We start from the raw sequence: 16,110 nt of genomic DNA on the forward strand, positions 1-16,110 counted from the left end.
AAAAATTTGGATTTGAAACCACTAAGCAGGACAAAAATATACATACAAGACAAAAGTAACTGTGGTGGGTTTTTTTTGTTGTGGCTTTGGTTTGGTTTTGGGGGTTTTTTTGGTTGTGTGTTTTTTTGTTTTGGTTTTGTGTGTGTGGTTTTTTTTTTTTTTAAAGACACAAACACAGCAAGCGTGTAATATGTTTTAAACATCAAAGTACCTCCAATAATGCACTTCAGGCATTGACAAGGCTGGAACTCTGAAAAGGGCTATTGTTAAATAACTGGGGTGTACTTTTTCCTTTCTATTACCCATTAGCTTCAGCTGTTAAGCACAGGAGACTCAAGCTGTAAATTACTTTCACATAATTTGAGCAGTATTCCCAATTGTACTAAAAGCAATGGTAGAACTACAGTGAACAGGGCTCGGAACTGGGGTTTGTGTTAGCTCTGTATTTCTTCAACATCAAGAGGTAGGTGAGTGTGCAACCCACATTCAACTCATATTCCTTTGTTGCTTAAAGTAACTTAAAAATTAAAGTATATATTTTTAATTTATAATTACAACATTTTAAAAATATTGTAACCTAGAATTCTTTTTCATGTGAAGAAACAGCCGAGTATAAAAACCTCAGAGCACTACTAAAGCAAATGAGCTGACAACACACAAGCTATTAAACTCCAACAGCAACTGTAGTTTGGCAAGTTTTCATAAAATTGTCATCTGTGTATGGGCAATAACTCTGCCAAGTGTTTCGTAGTAAACCACTTTTATCAAGCTGAGATAATAAGGAACCACTTATAAGAGGGAAAGCTATCTCGTGGGTTTGTTTTTTTGTTTTATTTTTGAATAAAAGCAGAGTAACCTAGCTGAAAAAGGAAAGAAACAGCTATGCAGCCTACCCATGTAATTGTTCAGAATACTATTTTGTTCCTTCAAAGGCATTTTTGGTTCAGATATGGTGATCTGTATTTTACGCTACAGCACACTGTCTCTACTGCACACATTCTCTACTGCATCATGACTCACAGTACAATCGTTGGCAAGGAAAAGTAGAAAGAAATGGAAATTTTAGACACCATTGGCTTGAAAGGGAAGACTACAGTCATCCTGAACCACAGCGAAGCTCAAAATGTCTTTTTGTACCTCTATAGATACGGGCTTTTGAGAACAAACTCAGAGACAAGCCTCTGAGCTGCTTTATTTTGGAAGGATTCTGTCCATTGAGTAACTTCATGCAGAACACACAAGCCATGCCCAGCGAAGGGAAGACTGCTGTTAACAGGCAGTACCCTTGTCAAGGCCGGCAGTCACTGGCTCCATTCAGCTCACTATTGTTGGTTCTAGTAATTTGCTATATGGCAATTAAGCTTTAGCAGGAGGAGTGGAAAGTACTCAGCTACAGCAATACCTCTAGCGTGGTGGTTACAGCGTTCATGTAAGGGATGCAGGTTCAAATCTTTTAAGACAAAGAGGCCTTTAAAACCCAGTGCTCCCACTTTCTGGGTAAGTATACTAACAGCAAAGTTACTAGGTAAAGAATGGACACTTCCTCCACTAACAATATTTCTGCCTTAAGAAAAGGCTGTGGCAACAGTTACATAAGCTGAACTCAGTGGTGCCAGTATGTAAGCAATGTTTTTATGAACTCAACTCCAAGAATCTGCAAATAGCTGTATACACAAGGAACACCCAGACCTAAGTTTCACCATGCTGAAGATTTTTCATTCTGTTTTTGCTTTTGTTTTTTGATAAAAAGTGCTCTTTAAAAAAAAATTATTTTTTTTTGTTTGGTTGGCTTTTTGTTTGTTTTTCAGTTTTGGGGGGTTTGGGGAACGTGTGTTTGTTTGGGGTTTTTACCTCTTCTGGAGGAAGACATTGGATCTTTGGCGTTACACCATAAAATCTTGTAAGAGCTTCCTTTATGGCAGTCATCTGAAAAATTAAAAAGCCTATATAAATTAATAAGTCACTAGCACATCTTCCAACAGCTCCCACACTTGTTAAGTTCACAAAAGCTTTTAGATAAAGCACAACCTTGAAGAACTATACTAGATCACTTACTCTCTAGAAATTATTTGACTCCTGCTGAAGAAAAGTACACGCACATGATTTTGTTTTATAAAAGATTGCCTCTTACCTGGTAATATGAACTGCTTGGCTTTATCCCAGCTTTCAGGAGACAACTGAAACAAAGATAAAACATTTTTCCATGGTTCTTGTATGCAAACATAATTTCATAATCATCAGGTAAACAGATAATCTTAGTGAGAACTTGGCAAGCATTACAGCAATGGGGAGCAAGGGAAATTTGTTTTCCATCCTTCGCCTGGCCTAGGAAACGTTCCCCTTTTCTGAAGGCCGCTTCCCATCCAACTCGGCAGGGTCAGGAAGAACCCTCTCCCCCACCTGAATCTGAGGAGCTGGGAGAGTCAAGTCTTCAGACACAGCTAGGGGAAAGGGCAATATTACTGTTACTTGCTGGATGTTCAGAATGCTCCATTGAGTGCCAGGTAGGGCATGCAGTTTAATTGCCTCCTTTCCCCTGCCTTGAGCCATACCACTCTGCTCCGGCCACCAGGAAGGGACGGAGGCAGACTTGTGAGGTTGCTCTAGGCACCCTCATGTTCTAACACAGGGTGGGCTTGCTGGAGTGGGAGGTGCACAGCATACTAGGAGAGGGACATGGTGCATCGATCTGGATCAACACCAACATCAGGGCAGAAACGTTTCCTAATGAATAAGTTTTTGAAGAGGAAAGGTTGTTCCTTGATTAAAAGATTGTTTCCAAAAAGGAAATTATTAAAAAGAGGACGTCATGCAGGCTCCTGTAACAATAACAGAACATCATCTATTTCATTGGCCTCCTTATACCCCGGATAAGAGAAACAAGGTAACTCTCAGGAACCTCTAGCCTATATACCCCCTTCCTTTAGATTCAGTCCTAAGGGAAGTCCACACTTCAAAGCCAACAACAAGACTCAGGACCCAATAGGTGCCGAGTGTCTAAGTCCCAGCTTCTTCCGTAAGGAGTGGGAATGTTCAGCATTTTGCAGGATTTAATCCATGAGTGCTGATAATGCCCAACCCTTCCAAGGTCAAGTTCTGCACAGGGAAGATTTAACCCAGTTGACTAAAGGTCTATCTGTTTGTCATAGTCATTTAGCAGTGGGTATAAGGAGGCCAATGAAATAGATGATGTTCTGTTATTGTTACAGGAGCCTGCATGATGTCCTCTTTTTAATAATTTCCTTTTTGGAAACAATCTTTTAATCACTAACACTACTTTTTCCTCATTCAAGTAGAAATGAAGTACAATGACAACATTAGTAGTCTTTATTCTTTTCAGTAAAGATTAAATTAATTATGTTCATTTTTACAATGGAGAATATCCTCTGAGCAATTAATTTCAACATGCTTCAGTCTCTATTCTTTTTCGGTGTTACGCATGCTGATATAGAGTCACACAATCGGTCACTGTGCCATCTGTAAAATGTTTTCGTCGCACCATCACAGCTACTTAGGCAATTGACTTATCAGACATTATTAATTTTAACACTACATATGACATGCTCTTAAACACTGTGTCTAGAAAAATCTCATTAAGTTTTACAAGACACCTACAAAAATAGGAGGGGGGGGTAGGAGAAAGACATTTCCTTTGTGCATATGCAAACTGAATGAGACTTTGTTAGGAGATTGCTTGGACAAGACACTGACAGAAGGTGAACCGGATTTTTAAAATTTTTTTATTTAAGATATGTGTCTAGATAAAAAAGAACTTATTTCCTCTCTCAGATACTGTCGTCTTATACAGAGAGACAATTCACGGTCAACAAATCCGAGTCAAACATTCTCCCACCCAAACCAAGCACTGATGAGGAAAGGACTCTGACCTTCTGGCATTCACCTGCAGCCAGAACGTGTACATACAGTGCTTGGACAAGCCACAACATTCCCATCAAGATTTTGTATCTTTGGAACCATGAGGAGGAATCAGCCCCTAGGACAAAGCAAGAGTGTCACATCAGGGTTGTTTGAAAGGCCAGCAGAGAGCTGCCTGCAGCGACTGAACACCGCTCTTCAGGACATCCTCTCTTGCTGTTACCTCTCACCTTTTCCCAGGATGTTCTGCAAGATTTTGCCTGCAGCTTGTCCTTTCCTCTGAGCAGAGCACTGTCTTTCCTAAAAACAAGTGCTTGGGCCTCAGTATGACTCAGAAGCTTGGGGGTTTTTGTCACTTGATTTAGAAGTTTGCAGGTACCATAGCTTTTGGTAGCGAGATATAGCCGATACAGCTTCTCAAAATTTACTGGCTCACTGGCTAAAATGATGCTGTGAAGAATGCTGCTGGCTTACCAGACTCTGAAGTGACCAGAGACATGCTTCTCAGAGTAGACAACCCTTCCTCTGCACTCCAGTACTAAAAATAATTTATGCTAATACTCATTTCCCCTCTGCCACTGGGTTTTTAGACTTCTTTTTTTAGGCTAGATTTGAAACTTTTAGAAACTGTTCGAAATAAGAGGTAGACCACCGAGTTCATTTACGTACCTGTTAAGATCAACGTGCTGGTAGAGTTCTAAAGCTTTACCAAAGTATTTCTTCTGAGAATTAAGGACCGGAAGTGTGGCTGCACAAGTGCCATGTTTCTCCCACTCATGTTTCCTATAGGAGAAAAGCAAAATTTAAGTTTTAGAAAACATTATTTGCAGATGTATGTGCTGCACAAGCTAGCCAATGTACTGAAATCAAGTACCTGAACAGCTACATGGGTGAAGTAGGACACTGCACTCAAAAAATACTGCACGTGCGAAAAGCAAAACCAAGAAAGATCACTCTCACCATTTCAATTACAGCAACATCTGTATATTTTTTTAGTAGAATCATTTACCAAGAGATTTTGGACCTATGAGGAAACTAAGGAAGAAGCCCAAGAAGTCCCTCATTATGGTTTGTAACATCAAACTAAGGAAAAATTCTTTCGGACAATAAGTCATGTTAAAAATGCATAAATGAGTTGGCCTTAACATTGGCAGCTGCAAGAGAGACACTTTTCAAATTAATGTAAGAGCTATAGAAGATAAGGGAGAAGATGGTCTAATGGTTTGGATATTAGTACGGACTTGGGACATTCAGAATCAGTATTCTGTTTTCCTATAAATTATTGTCGTGGTTTAATCTCAGTCAGCAATTAAGCACCACGCAGTCGCTGGGGTTGGAGTGGCCACAGTGCATGTCGCCGGGGTTGGAGTGGCCGCAGTGCAAGTGCATGTCGCCGGAGTCGGAGTGGCCGCAGTGCAAGTGCATGTCGCCGGAGTCGGAGTGGCCGCAGTGCATGTCGCCGGGGTTGGAGTGGCCGCAGTGCAAGTGCATGTCGCCGGGGTCGGAGTGGCCGCAGGGCCTGTCGCCGGGGTCGGAGTGGCCGCAGGGCCTGTCGTTTTACTGTCAGAGCCAGAGACCTTCTCTTCCCTTTGAGGGCACTGAATGGTGTTGAACAGGGCTCGGTAGGCATGGGCCAGGCCCCAGCACGTTGCAATGAGTTGCATCTCTCTAGAGTTGCCAGGGTGACAGCATACTTTTTCCAAATATTCTACTAACTTTTCAGGATTCTGCATTTGCTCAGGGGTGAAGTTCCAAAACACTGGGGGTGCCCATTGGCCTAGGTACTTGCCCATCTTGTCCCACACACCCTGCCACTCATAATTATTCAGCCTTGGGGCAGATCTCTGGATGATATTCTTAAATTGCTTACCAACTTTAGACAAAACCGAAACAATATTCCCAAGAAGTATTAATAGAAGTATCTTAACTGCCCAAGGATGCTCAAAATACTGAAAAATTACTGTAATGAAGGAGGAAACATCATAGAAGAAGGTAGTGACACTGCCATTCTGTATTTCCTCCGTAAAAAAACTCTCAGAAAAGTTACTGCAATTGCTAGTTGTCTCCACGAAATGGTCTCCATGGTACAGTAACAGCTTCATTGCGAAGTTTACATACCACAGAAACGTCAAGGTCAATGTTCTAAAAACAAACCTCACAAGCGAGACATTACTATTCACTGCAGACCACAGCAAACTGCAAAACCCAACACCAATCTTTAACACGTACAGCAGGAAAAAGAGCGCGATGCAGATTATACAAATCAATATCGAGAACAGAGAAACCAACATTGTGACCCTCAACTATTAACAGATATAAGTTCCTTAATACACTCCGGTTAATCTGTTATTATCTCAAACCCTTCGTGCCCCACGTTGGGCGCCAAAAAGGACTGTCGTGGTTTAATCTCAGTCAGCAATTAAGCACCACGCAGCCGCTCGCTCACTCCCCCCCCACCCGGTGGGATGGGGGAGAGAATTGGAAGAGCACAAGTTAGAAAGACTCGTGGGTTGAGATAAAAACAGTTTAATAATTGAAATAAAATGATAATAATAATAATAATAATAATAATAATAATAATAATAATAATAATACACAAAACAAGTGATGCACAGCACAATTGCTCACCACCCGCTGACCGATGCCCAGCCAGTCCCCGAGCAGCGGCCCCCCCGGCCAGCTTTCCCCAGTTTATGTACTGAGCATGACGTCACATGGTATGGAATGTCCCTTTGGCCAGTTTGGCTGTGCCCCCTCCCAGCTTCTTGTGCACCTCCAGCCTCCTCAGTCAGTAGAGCATGGGAAGCTGAAAAGTCCTTGGCTAGTGTAAGCATTACCTAGCAACAACTAAAACACCGGTGTGTTATCAACTTTGTTCTCATCCTAAATCCAAAACACTGTACCAGCTACTAGGAAGAAAATTAACTCTATCCCTGCCAAAACCAGGACAATTATCTATAGGAATTTGTGCAAAAGTTATTTATAGTTCAGCCCTTCAACCTGTTATCCCACCAAAAGGATAACACTCTTCCCCTCACTCCCCCATCAGCTATCTTTTTAAGATTGGACATTGCAAGGCGAGGAGATAAGACAGATACTGATGTGGAATAAACCATTACTTCATTCCAAAGCTGACTAAGAGAACTTTGTGTCACAAGAGTGTGACAAAACTTTAACAGGCCAAAAGCGCTGTTCGGGTGTTTCTTTAGATTAAGTTAGCCCAAACAGGTTGGGTGTTTGATTTTTTTAGCTGTCTCCTTTGAATCAGCTTGTTTTTGAAAAAATTGAATGAAGGAATTTATGAAGTAAATATGTATCGTGCTTTTATGACACCAAGGTCTCTCAGTGTATTACAAAGAGATGTTTGGAGGTCAGAATGGTAAGAATTTGCTTGGAAAACGAGTATTTCTAAACTGTGTATAAGTTTTAGTGGAGTCTTTTATGTTAAATGTACTTTCAAAGCACTAAAAATTTTTCAGAACTGAAGAGACTAACCCTTATTTTGGATGGAACAGCGAAACTACACAAGCTGCTAAGACAAGACTGTTGCCTCAACTTTTACTTTGGCCTATGGCAGTATGTTTCAGAGGCCTGCTCTTAAGTCTTGCTTCTATTCCACCATCAAGTCTTCTAATACCATGGAACAGAGTGCAAAAGAAAGCAATTTTTGCAATTTTATGGCAGACAAACTCAAATAGGACAAAAAATGTGGCAAACCTCAAAATATACTTCTATCAATTCTAAAGTCTGTTGAAAGACTAAACAGTATAATCTTTAATAAGACCACCTGCGGATTTGGGGGGGGGGGTGTCTTTTTTTTTTTTCTTTCTTTCTTTCTTTTCAAATTTTCACGACCCACTTGTATTAAATAGGTATCAATTCAGCAGATGTATACAAAAAGTTATCTAATCACAAATTCCTGCCACTACCACAGCATTCCCTGACCTTATGATGCCTTAAGTACCTCATGGAAAAGCAGAGAAGCACAAGGACAACTATTATTCACTTGAAAGCCTGCTTTTGAATTGTCCATTCTTATTAGGAACTTCAGATTTTTCTTCAGGAATGAAAACACTTTAAAAGAAGTTATGGTTGTATCTAGAGAAATTCATACACTACTTCTGAACAGAGAATGAATAAAGCGTTTACAAAATCTGCAATTAGAGCTGCCAGTTACAGTGCACTTGTCACGTCACTGAAAGGGATTGAATTTCTGTCAATCAAAATATTAGTTAGTGTTATAATCTGACTTTTGTACTGCTTTTATGATATTTCTAATTATATTTCCAGCTATTGACATAAGTGCTATTTGCTAGCCTTGAACTGAAAGGGAAAAGGTTTTGATTGTATCTGTTCATATATGCTGCCTACCAAAATATGTTAGTAAAATAAGGACTGGTATGCACCTGTTTTTATGAACAGGTAGGTGGTCAGGGCATGGGAGGTGCTAGATTTAAGACATATTTTTCTTATTCTGATTCCAGGAACAGTTTAAGGTGGCATAAACTTGTGCTACCACAGAAAGAAGCAGTCATGCTCTCCCCGGCACAGTGCAAGAACAGAGGAGTGGAGGGAGGAAAAAGTGACACCACTTTTGACAGTTACAAGTTTAGGTTGCCATAAGACACTTGTGGAACCAGTTTAAGACTCTGAGGACAAGTGTCTTCTGTAGAGCAAGGACAAGACTAAAAGAGATGCACATTCCCTTCAAAGCTTTTGCCTAGTGACACAGGGAGGAAACAGTCATCCAATCCAAAGGAAAAAACTTATGGGCACTTATAGTTGAGATGGCTTTAAATGCTACTGCCTCTAGCTATGTGCTCTGCTTCTTATCTGATGTTACCGCTTTCACTGTAGATCTGGAAGAACAAATTGCATATCCATACCCTGACCAATGCAGCTCATGGGTCAGCAAATTAACTGGAACGGCCACTGATTTTAGTTTAAAATAATGCACTCGAACTGAAGCCTGTGCAAACTCAAATACCACCCATACCGCTCTCCGGTCCAAGTGCCTGATTATTCAGAAGCAAAGACAAACATGGAGAAGAAGGAAAACAGTACTGTTGTCAGGAGAGATCAAAATCTCTTTCTCCCTTCCCATGAACCAAGCAGATCGATCTCTAAATAAATTCCCAGATCCGATTTTACACTGCTAGGAAACTAAGTAAAAAGAGAATTCTGTAGACAAGTGGCTAGGATGATCCAATGCATCCTATTTTTCCATTTCCTCCTCAGTAAGAAAGCCCAAAAGGAAAGGTCTCTCAAAGCCAGCAAACATAGTGAAGCTAGCTAGGAACAGAGGCCTGGAAGCTGCTCTTGCAGCTAGCTGTGACATCCCAGGAGTGCTACTGCTATTCAGATTTAACGTGTCAACAGCAGCTGCTTCTCCTCCCTGGGGGCAAAGGGAGGAAACACATTCTCTCTCTCTGTCTTTCACCAAGTTTCATTTCTCCAAAACCTCTGCCGTAGCCCTCTCTTCAACAGCTGCATTTTGCAGGGGCTCTAACAAGAAAATGGATTTATTTTGTAAATGAGACTGACAAGACGCACTGCTTTCAGTGGCCTCCTGGACACTGCTTCTCATGCACAACATCTCACCTGAAAAATTACTAACTTAGATGGATTTTTTTAGAAAATAATATCCAAAATACTTTTTCGGTTTTTTGTACTCACCAGAACTGGGTGCGATTCAGAGACGAATGAAGCACATCAGGCCAATAGCGTCTCATGTCTGACATAAGATCCTAAAAATATCACAATTAATAAATGCACCTATAGTGTTGAAAAGCCATTTCTTACACAATCTACATAGATTGATACATTTTCTAAAACTGAAGCCTCATCTTTCAACATCCCCAACTGAAACATTTACTCCCAGAAAAAGAAAAGGTCTTTTTCCCCAATATTCTGAAAATGCTGTTGTTGGTAACAGGTAGGTGCAACTATCTAAATATCTGAATGTATTAATATCGACACACTGCCTCAAAGAAAGATTTTCCTTCAGCTGTCCCTGCAGAAGTTGTTCAGTCATGCAGCTTTTCACATTTGTCAGCTCAAGCCTCCTATCCCTGTTTACAACACATTTGAATGAAATATGGAAGTTTTTTTTAATTAAAAAAAGAATAAAAAAGGACTAATGCCCTTGGAGAAAACACACAGAAAAATGTACTCTGAACTCTTATTTTCTGTGTTCTGACTTTGCAGTAGAAAATGGAAGAGAGAACATGGACTGACTGTAACCTCTTTTTCACAGGTACTTTTTGCCACTGCAGATCCACCGCCTATGTTCTCTAGATTTTTTTTTTAAGGAGGATGTGGCTGAACACTTCAAACCACATGTCTACAAAATCAAGTAGGAACAGCTGTTAATGACCACAAGCACTGCAACTTCAAATAGTACCAGAAGCACCTAATGAATTTGTGGAATCTTTAGAAGAACATACCTCTCAGCAAACATTAAGAGTGATACGTTACAAGCTACAGATTTTGCATGTAGGATGTGCAAAAGTAATTGCACTCAGCTCTGCTTGGTACGACTGTTTTTGTTTTAAATAAATACCTTAATCTCGGTGACATTGAAATGCCACGTCCTATTACACTCTTCAGTTTTGTCAGGCCTAGGGAAGCAGAATAAAAGTGAAAAAAAGATGTCTCCTAGCTCACTAATGGTAACTAACAGCATTCTATTCTGTATCATTAGCCTGAATTTTAAATATGCACGATTATAGGTAGAGATTCTATTTAAAAATGCAAGTAACCCATCAGCATCTACAGTGTTTTAGAAGTAAAAATTCAAGACATTAATTATGGCAAACACATTTCCCATGCAGAGGCTCTTCGTTAGGCCCTCCAGTCCCTCTCACCACGTAAGAGACATACAGGGAGAGTAAATGATACAGAAGGGTCTTGAACATGATGTCTCTAATGACACTGACCTCCTCAACCACTGCACCAAGTGATGATTCTGCAAGTATCACCAAGACGCTCACTGGAAATCTAGACATAATGCTGCTCACCTTTCCAGGACGCACAGCTTAAACTCCTGTACTGAATTTTTCTCTGTATTTGTCAGGAAAACCTTTGAATTGCTGCCATTGGCACCAATTCCAGTGAGTTGATTCCTTTGAAGCAAATTAGTTTTTCCTGTACTTTTGCAATATTTGTGCTGAGTTAAGATACTTAAAGTCACAAGCAGTCACGAGACATTAACAAATTCTGTGTACTCGGGGAGAAAAAAAAAAAAAGAGGGGAAACTATACTTCCCTTTCTGTTTAAGAACATTACTGATCTTCTAAGGAGATGTATAAATAAAATGCTCATGTGGCAAGAGGATTTCAGGAGCTCAGTGAGTCATGAGATACAGAAGTGTATTTCAGCTTTATATCAAATCATAGGGTTTTGATTTCCAACAAAATGAAGGCTTTTGTTTCAAGGAATCATAAAAGCAGATAGATTAAGCCCTCAAAAAAAAAAAAAAGCACTAAATATCCTCGTACAAAACTTGATTTTTCCTTTCCAGGCTGAAATAAAAACACTCTATGATCATACCACAGTCCATGGATTGTCCAGTACTCTGGAGGGTCTTGACAATCATGATCACTCATCTGTGGAAAACAAAAATACAGAATATTTGTTATATGTGTTCAGGGACAATGGTTTAGAGGAAAAAATAAAAGTTCATTCACTGGTGGTCCAAGGCTGTGGTGAGACGTGAGAATTTTTGCTTGCCCAAATCAGGAACCGGTGAACTCCAGTTACTTGAAGCTGTCACGGATCATGTGCCACTTAGAGACCAACTGGCGTTAAAATTTTAAAGCAGATCAAGTGAGTATCATGGGACATCCTGAACAGGCAGTGTAAAAAGAAGACAAAGGACAGGTTCTGAGGTGATAGAAAGTAGCCTGATCCATGCTAAATGAATGGAGCTAAATCTGCATTTATCATATTCCAGGTGGCAGCTTTCTGTATTTTCCTCATCATCAGATTTTTTTGAAGGAGTGCAGAGCCATTAAAATAAAAAACATCAACATAAACTATAATATTAGACAAGCACACAACCATCTTTAAGCATCCAGGAGTAATTCTGTTGTATTAAATGGGAAAAATACAAAGGAGAGATGAAATAGGTTGCTTATTCCAAGTAAAATGGTTAGAATATATTTTTTAAATATTTTGACTTGAGGGACAAGGGAACGAGAGAAGAAAGACTATATATGTTCCTACAAAAAAACCCAACAACCCAGTCAAAACTTTTGATAATGCAGGAGAAATAGCCTACACATTAATTATTGTTTAAAGCAGAGTACATATTCCTGAACAAAACAAAAAAACTCCCATGTTCACACATCACAGAATACCATTACTGTATTTTCCCTGATTATTCTGCGTAGTAATTATGGCTTTTTTTAGTAAACACTTTTTGCCATTAAATAACAACCTCCTCAGACTTTCTTTCCCCATAATAATAGCTTTCCTTTTCAGCTCTGCATCCTGTCTTAATTATGCCACAATGCCTTTTATGTGATGCCAGAGCAAGAGCAGAGTATAGAGAAGAGCAGAGAGAGGCCTGTAATCTCACTAATTGCCTTCCACATGCCACTGGCCAGTGGCAGCAGAACTGCAAACTTTGCAAGACTTTCTTGTTCTGTGCCCATTTCCTTCCTCTCCTCTCTTGCCACCAATAATAGAAGCAATTAAACCCAGCAACAGCTTTTTTCCTGAAAGGAATATTGTCAACAAACACACACTGCAAATGCCTAAACAATATTGCTCCTGTCATGACACAAGCTTTGGGGAGCTGAAAGAGTTCAGCTATCCAGCCCAAAATACAGCAAATTAATTGCCAGCAGCTAAATGCATCATCCCCTGAAAAACAACCTGACAGCTAACCAGCTTGCTCCACCGAGGGTGGTAACAAGAACAGTGCAATTGTGCTCCTTTTCCAGTCTTTAACTGCAGTTCTCAGACATGCTAAAGGAAAGCCCAGAGTATTTTAAATTTGGAATCAGGTCTCCCCTATCACAGCACTAATCTTATTAGCAGTTTCTTCTACACATTTCATCAAGCTCTTGGTGTTACACTGCGTGCTGGCAGAACTGTGAGGTCAATGCAACCTACAATGCATTAGTTCACACTTTGCATGCTTTGGCCAGCTTCATTCATCCTCCTTTTTAATTCTAGCCATAGTATTTTTCCAACGTTAATTTTAAATCGGTATAAAATGTGCAAACACTAGTCTGAGAAGCTGGGTACGCCTGCTACTTCTGCAAAAACACTTGTCAGCCTTCCTGTTTATCATATACTGATTGCTGAAGGTTGATTCAACCTCAGGCAACCGTTCACTTGAAAGAGAGTTACAAATGTGTATTTTCAAGTAGGCATTGGACCCCAGAAAGCCTTCTATATCTAGATTAATTTGAAAAAGAAACATTGCTTTCTCCTGTTTTAAAGCAATCTAATAATCAAACCAATCCAAATTAACCATACATGATCTATAACACTGAGAAAAGTGCCAGAGAGCCTTTACAGCACCCACCATGCTGAGAGGAAATGTTGCAGCAGAGAGATTAGCCTATTTGTAACAGCAAGACTTGGACAAACAGCGGCTGCTAGAAGCGTGGGAGCTCCTTTCACCTCTGACATGCCGAAAAGTGAAACACCGAACTGTCACAGAAGTGTTACCTGTAGAGCTGCCCAAGTTACAAATCCCTTGGTATAGCAGCTTGTACATAGGAGAGGGTAGTGCTACTGGATCACATACAGTTACCCCAAGTTTAAATAAAAAGTCAGCTTCTGGGAAGTAAAATTCCCTTTCAACCACCCTGTTTAAGTAGGCCATCTGTTTAATTAAGATCAATTTTAAGTGTTATTTTGTAATGAAACATCACAACTTCCATGAAAAATCCTTGCTTTTGAAACTGTGGAGAGAGTTCACCTCTTCAATTTCTCTCCCCCAAATAGTCTGTAATTATCCCCCTTCCTCCTTCCCCCCACATCCCAGGTAAAAGCCAATCAATGAAGGAACCAAATGTATAAGGTTGCTGAAAAAATCTGGGAGGGGGGAAATAAAACAAATTTACTTCTTGTTGAACACCTCTCTAGCATGAGCTGATAAGCTAAAACCTTTCGTGTGTTTATCCTTTCAGAAGATCCACAAAAACATCTAAACCAGACCTTATTCACAGATAAGTTGGAGGCATAGATTAAGAGTTATCTTATGAGTTAACATGGGCATTTAGGAAAAAACAACTTTCTTTTCTTCCAAAATAGCGTATGTCAAGAGCTGCACTCACTTTGACACACCTGGCTTTATACAAAGAAATAAAGGTATCCTTTACTAAAGAACTTTTTGATCTAATGTTAGATCACAATAATGTACTGCCCTCACCTCAGTCACTTTAATTCTTTCTATATTATGTGACTGCTTCTATTTTTACCAAAAAAAGAAGAAAAAAGTGTTTCTATTCTTCCTTTAAGCCTTTGCTATAAAATTATTGCCAAAGCCTAAAAATAGGAAAACCTTTATCTCATATAAAAAAGAAAATTAATTTCATCTGCTGCTTAACACTACATTCAAACTCGAATTCACGCTGTTCTGTTCACCAGCCTATTCTGTTGTCCTTTCTTTGATTCTTCATTTGATCAGCACATATGTGCAGTAAAAGACAGATCACAGCAGTGTTTAGTACCCATTTCTTTACCATCCTTCCCGTTCTCAACAGAGGAGGAACTGAACAGCCTACAAATTTGCATCAGATTTTCCCCATTTCACAAGGAAACACCCACAGAAGATTTTCTCTTTTTGCCATGTCCAAGATGCAAAAGTTGCAATAATATTTATCTTTTTAAGTTCTTGAATTAAAGTTCTTCACAACTCCATAAAAAAGGAGGGGGAAAAGTCCCTCTTCTTGCCCTTGAGTTGCTCCTATTTCCACCTAACAGGATTCACGTTAATTTGTGACCAGAAAGTTTAAGTGTGACATGAATTAGCCACATGAACTTCAATAAATTGCACCACAGGCACAATTTATTAAGGGGACATTAAATTCATAATCACTTGAGGCCTTTGAATTTAGCTTGGATATCTTTGTAGAGGACATAGTCACTTTAGGTCAGTTACATGGTACCGGAATTTCTAATCACGTGATGAGGAAGAACATCTCTTTTCCTCCTTCACCCTTTCACTGCAGCAGTCAGTAGTTAAGTCCTGGTGTTACTATTGCTTCCATGAGACTCACTATTTTAATAGGTTAGTTTAGAAGACATGATTACAAAACGCTTACTTTCCAGTTTAATTGTGCTGATCACACTCAGTATTAAAAAGCACCAGTTGAACACATACAGTTTAAAGCACAGGAAGAGCTGGGAGATACGTATTCTCAAATTTCTGGCATGCTGAACTGTGCCCGCAAAATTTTAAAAAAGGCCTTTCAGGCCTTCAAAAGCCTGAAAAACTTTTTGAACACAGACATGCAAAACAGGTAGGAATTAAGATGTAGGTCATCCACGCACATATCAAGAACACACTGTGTAGCAAAGTAGTCTATAATCAGGTTCCTTTATATAGGAAGCATAAACTAGTAAGTACTTGCACAAATTAGTATCTCAAAGGTTTTTTACTAAATGATATAATGAGTTTTGCAGTTTCCTTCACCCAACTATTTTTCCTCTCAACATCACGTCAACAGTTTTAAACTGAAGAACAACATTAAAAATATTTCCTCCCTGAAATAACACAGCAATCATATATAAATACACTGAACATGCAGAAGATCCTATGTACTTAAAAAGCCCACAGCTGAATTTGGGAACTCCTCTTACATTAATGTTAGCAAAAAAAAAAGTTGTTATGGGAGTACAGGTGAGATTCTGTTTCTTCATATGACTCAGTGATGTGAAACTGGGCAAAAAGTCACTTAATATGATTTTAATTTCACTTTTTCTTCACTTCTTTGGAATGCTTCTGTCCACATCTTACTACAGAAGATCGTAAGGAATCAACAAAGTGTAAGAAAGCCTACATTTTCTGATGCTTAGTATCTTCAATTACTCATTACAATTTCACTGTAAGTTTATAAAGGTTATTTGTCAATTTACCAATAGCACTACCCTGGAATTCAGAGTAGTAGCCAGCATGAATATACAGTGGGAAAACTGGTTGGTAGGGTTTTTTTGTTTGGTTGATTTGTGGGTTTTTGTGGTGGCGGGTTTTTTTTTTTTTAAATTGTTTCC

The 16,110-nt window shown here is 39.4% G+C and overlaps 2 protein-coding genes across 6 annotated transcripts in view; both read right to left on the minus strand.

Annotated features, from left to right (window-relative positions):
* The window catches only part of MPC1 (mitochondrial pyruvate carrier 1), a 546,410-nt gene that overhangs the window by 374,463 nt on the left and 155,837 nt on the right, over positions 1–16,110 (minus strand). The gene's annotated exons all lie outside the window — the stretch shown is intronic.
* The window catches only part of RNASET2 (ribonuclease T2), a 29,087-nt gene that overhangs the window by 4,419 nt on the left and 8,558 nt on the right, over positions 1–16,110 (minus strand). For all 5 annotated transcript variants that reach the window (XM_076333977.1, XM_076333974.1, XM_076333973.1 and 2 more), the window contains exons 4-9: positions 11,428–11,483; positions 10,439–10,496; positions 9,553–9,623; positions 4,546–4,659; positions 2,132–2,177; positions 1,852–1,926 (exon numbers count right to left, since the gene is read on the minus strand). In XM_076333977.1, the coding sequence (XP_076190092.1) occupies positions 1,852–1,926; positions 2,132–2,177; positions 4,546–4,659; positions 9,553–9,623; positions 10,439–10,496; positions 11,428–11,483 (420 nt within the window). The remainder of the gene's footprint in view (positions 1–1,851; positions 1,927–2,131; positions 2,178–4,545; positions 4,660–9,552; positions 9,624–10,438; positions 10,497–11,427; positions 11,484–16,110) is intronic.

Source organism: Aptenodytes patagonicus, chromosome 3, assembly GCF_965638725.1.
Source record: "Aptenodytes patagonicus chromosome 3, bAptPat1.pri.cur, whole genome shotgun sequence".
NCBI classification, from domain to species: domain Eukaryota; kingdom Metazoa; phylum Chordata; class Aves; order Sphenisciformes; family Spheniscidae; genus Aptenodytes; species Aptenodytes patagonicus.